Source organism: Mytilus californianus, unplaced genomic scaffold, assembly GCF_021869535.1.
Source record: "Mytilus californianus isolate M0D057914Y unplaced genomic scaffold, xbMytCali1.0.p SCAF_14, whole genome shotgun sequence".
Taxonomy (NCBI): Eukaryota; Metazoa; Mollusca; class Bivalvia; order Mytilida; family Mytilidae; genus Mytilus; species Mytilus californianus.
Window position 1 is genome coordinate 16,896,540 of NW_026262626.1, and position 4,505 is coordinate 16,901,044.

General features: G+C 33.7%; 1 protein-coding gene across 1 annotated transcript; it reads left to right on the top strand.

Annotated features, from left to right (window-relative positions):
* The first annotated feature begins 2,804 nt into the window (after positions 1–2,804).
* LOC127724916 (uncharacterized) lies at positions 2,805–3,554 on the top strand. The gene has a single exon (XM_052231918.1). It carries the CDS (start codon positions 2,805–2,807, stop codon positions 3,552–3,554), a length of 750 nt encoding a protein of 249 aa, XP_052087878.1.
* Positions 3,555–4,505: the final 951 nt, after the last annotated feature.

A 4,505-nucleotide genomic window follows, 5' to 3' on the forward strand; every position in this document is an offset into this window, starting at 1 on the left:
ACAGTAGTTGTCGTCTGTTTATGTAGTTCATACGTGTTTCTCGTTTCTCGTTTTTTATATAGATTAGACCGTTGGTTTTTCCGTTTGAATGATTTTACACTAGTAATTTTTTGGGGCCCTTTATAGCTTGCTGTTCGGTGTGAGCCAATGCTCCGTGTTGAAGGCCATACCTTGACCTATAATAGTTTACTTTTATAAATTGTAACTTGGATGGATAGTTGTCTCATTGGCACTCATACCACATCTTCTTATATCTATGTAATTATATCATGACAAGTTACAGATCAAGTTATAATTAGAATTTTGGTCTGGTCTAATGATTTTGTGGCATAGTTTATATGGTCCTTGACTTTGATGTTAAATGGTATAATACATTTGTAATATACAGCTGAAGGTAACAAAATATCAATTAAGGTAAATTAATTTGAACATGTACAATAACAATCATGTGTAAATTCACTAATCCCACCATATTCTATAAATGCCTACTCTAAAATCAGGAGCCTATAATTTATTGCTGTCTGCTATATTTGATTTCATTTATTGTTTTGTCTTTAATTAGGGCATTTCTGTTTTTTGTTTGCATGGACACACGTTTGGTCATCTTTTTAGCCAATTATAACTGACTACAGTACGGGTTTTGCTCATATTTGAAGGTTGTATGGTGACCTATAGTTGCTTACACCCCTAATCATTTGGATTCTGTCAGCTACTGGTAGTTGTTTCTATTGGCAATCATACCACATCTCCTTATTTTATACAAAAGTCTGGATAGGGTTTTGGGGTCTTTCATTCAATGTCATTTCTGTATTGTTCAAAATTTTAGGTCATTTTTTCTGTATTCTTCATATTTTTCCCCATTATTTTTCAATCACTCAATACAACACTCCATTATTCTTTATTCTCCATTTCATTGTTCCTTTCTTTATTTTTTTATACGCCCGTTTTTGGTTTGGTTTATAATAGCCGAAGGTTTTATTATTGATAATAATCGGTGGGCTCTTGATCTTGATTAAAAGCCGAAGATTTTATTATTGAAAATAATCTGCGGGCTCTTGATTAAAAGCCGAAGATTTTACATTTGATAATAATCGGCGGGGGTCAGACTTTTAAAAGCCGAAGATTTTATAATTGAAAATAATCGGCGGCCATTTGATTAAATGCCGAAGATTTTATAATATTTGACTAAGATATGAAATTAACATATTTGACTAAGATATATAAACAAAATTTTGAAAAGTTTACTAGTCTTAATTGGAAGTTTCAGAAATGAGTTTGTGTATCTTTGCAGTAATATCATTTCTCTGAATATTTGTAAAATTGATTTTCAACTGCTTCAGCAGACGACACAACTTAAAGTGATATATTATTGAATACATCGATACCGATCCCTTCAAGTATAGTACGGAATTATACATGGATGTTTAGGTCCAACTTTGAATTTCTGATTAAAATTACCTTACCTTGGTGTATCTCATATTTTCCAGTTATATTTGCATTTCGGGCAAAATTGTATCCAGTGCTTTTATGAATGAAAATAGCGTAAGCACATATCTGTATAAACTTGCTATGTGTAAGTTTAACAGCACAAACACATTGAATTATAACTATAGAACATTTTAGGTGCAAACTGTATCTTTAAATTAATGAAGTGCAAACTATATCATGTTCTGTTTTTACGATGTTCACATCAAAAAGAGAATTTCACGCTGCATGCAAGCATTATACAGCCTGGTTTTTGTATTTTGTTGATAATGTTTTTTCCAAGTAGAATTTCATTGTGTCAACATTCCTTGAAGCGAGCAGTTTTCCTATGAAAAAAGAAACGTATCTTTGCGTGTGACGAAGTATCCTCGCCATGTGAGTCATACATCAGCAATGACATTTAAATGTCCACCAACTGTAGTGGTCTAATTTCTTTTTCATATATTAAAGACTGATGAATTGTCAATTTGTAATTGTCTTGAATATTATTGAATGTATATGACTTACTGGAAAACAACCATTTGTAAACGTTTTTAAGGCCAAAAATAAAATTAAGATTGTTTGATGTTGCCTATCTACTCACGTTAAAAGCAGCCTACCTTAAAAATTTTATGACACAAATCGGTTCAATTTTTTTTGTTAATAACGTCGTTTTCTTGTCTCAACCATATAACTTATGTTGTTGGCCAATAAAAAATAAAATCCCTACCTACCTACCAAACCATACAAGGCATTGAGTAGGTAACATCAAACAAACAATTTAAGGGTGACCTAAACACTATCTCTGGATAATAGTGAAGACGAAAGAAATGAATCTTTTAAGGGGGCGTACTCATTCACTAAAAATATTGATTCATAATTTTACATAAATCTACAAATTCAAAATGTTATTCAATGCTAAATGTTTCTGATGTTTTGGCTATCTTCAGCCGTTTATAATTTGATGATCTCATTGAAAATAAACCATAATATTGTTAGTTACTCAATTTCCACCTTTTAAGCTGTGATACTATGAATTCAAGTAAAGATTGAAGACTATTAGCAACTTTGACCCCATCTCTTTTTTTAACATTTTTAATTTATTAACAGTCACAACCAAATATATAGAGTAAATTGTGCGTTAACATTCCCTTCAGAAACATGATACCCGTGAGGCAGTAAAATGGACCGAACATACATTGACAAATGAACCAATAATCAATTTAATGTACACTACAGTTTATAAAATAAAAGTATTTTAGATTCTGAGAAAATGTGATAATTAACTGCTGTCTGTATTTCACTTTCATTTATCATCTATATAATATTTTTAGCTAAAAATGAAGCTCGCCATTGCTCTGCTTTTCCTTTTGTCAGCCGTGTGCATAAATGCACATTTAGCATATGTCTTGCATGGTGGCAATCATGGTGGCGGAGATGATGTTGCATATGGTCATGATGGTAGCGGATATGGTGTGCATATAGGCAATCATGGTGGCAATCATGGTGAAGGAGATTACCTTGCATATGGTAGTGGATATGGCAATCATGGTGGCAATCATGAGGTTGATCATGGTGGCAATCATGGTGTTGATCATGGTGGCAATCATGATAGTGGATATGGCTATCATGGTGTAGATCATGGTGGCAATCATCGTGTTGATAATGGCGGCAATCATCGTGTTGATCATGGTGGCAATCATGGTGTTGATCATGGTGGCAATCATCGTGTTGATAATGGCGGCAATCATCGTGTTGATCATGGTGGCAATCATGGTGTTGATCATGGTGGCAATCATCGTGTTGATCATGGTGGCAATCAAGATGTTGATCATGATGGCAATCATGGTAGTGGATATGGCAATCATGGTGTAGATCATGGTAGCAATTATCGTGTTGATAATGGCGGCAATCATCGTGTTGATCATGAAGGTAATCATCGTGTTGATCATGGTGGCAATCATCGTGTTGATCATGGTGGCAATCATCGTGTTGATCATGGTTGTAAACATGGTAGCCGAGATAATGTTGCGCATGGTGGAGGATATGCTGCGCTTGGTAGAGGATATGATCCATATGGTGCAGGATAGGGTGTGCGTGATGGCGGACCTGTTTTGTATGGTGGGGTGCATGGTTGAAAGAAAGATGATAATTATTATTATAGATATAGGGATCTTTTTTTTCTCGAAATGGTAAAACGGACATGAATTTAAATAATTTTCCACATGTATATTTCTATAGATATACTGCAATAAAGATATAGCCGGTAGCTGTGTTTTATATTTACATAAGCAAAAAAAAAATTAACATATACATTGTGATTTGCTACGTTAAGTTTATATGTTATATTTTTATCTGCATGCATGTAATTAAACAATCATGAGTTGAAAGCAGAAAGCGAAATAACAACTCATATCCAACTGTAGGTGGCAACTGTTCATAAAATTAATTGCAAAAAAGAAAATCATGGATAGAATCTCCCACAAAACTTTGAAGGCCTAGAAGACGCCATAATTATCTGGACCAGCTTTATATAAATTTGACAAGTCTCCACCTTTTTTTAAATTCTAGCATTTCAACCAAAAAGTACAATCAATTGATAACTTTCAATTGAAATGTAAACTACAAGTTGAAGAATGTGTTATTTACTTTATCGAGTTGTGCCTGTTGATGTGTGCACTTGTCCAGAAAAAATTCTGTAATCTGAAAAAGAACATGGATCTAAAAACTTCGCCAAACTGATCCTTCGGTTATCGTGGAGTTTATTCCCTTTGGGAAAGAACTTCCAGTTTGAAAGGGCCTGTCTTTTTACCGCCAAACACCACTGCACACCGCCCAACACCACAGAACACCGCAAAACACAGCCGAACACCAAAAAAGTGAATTAAAACTATGAAAAAAACAATAATGTGAGTCAATAAAAGCAGAAAGATGTTGAATTTGTTAAATTTTTTCGCAATTTCAAAGAATAATTAAGGACATACGATACAGTTTTGATTCCACGGTGACATTTTGACGAAAGTTTGCATACAAGCTAATTT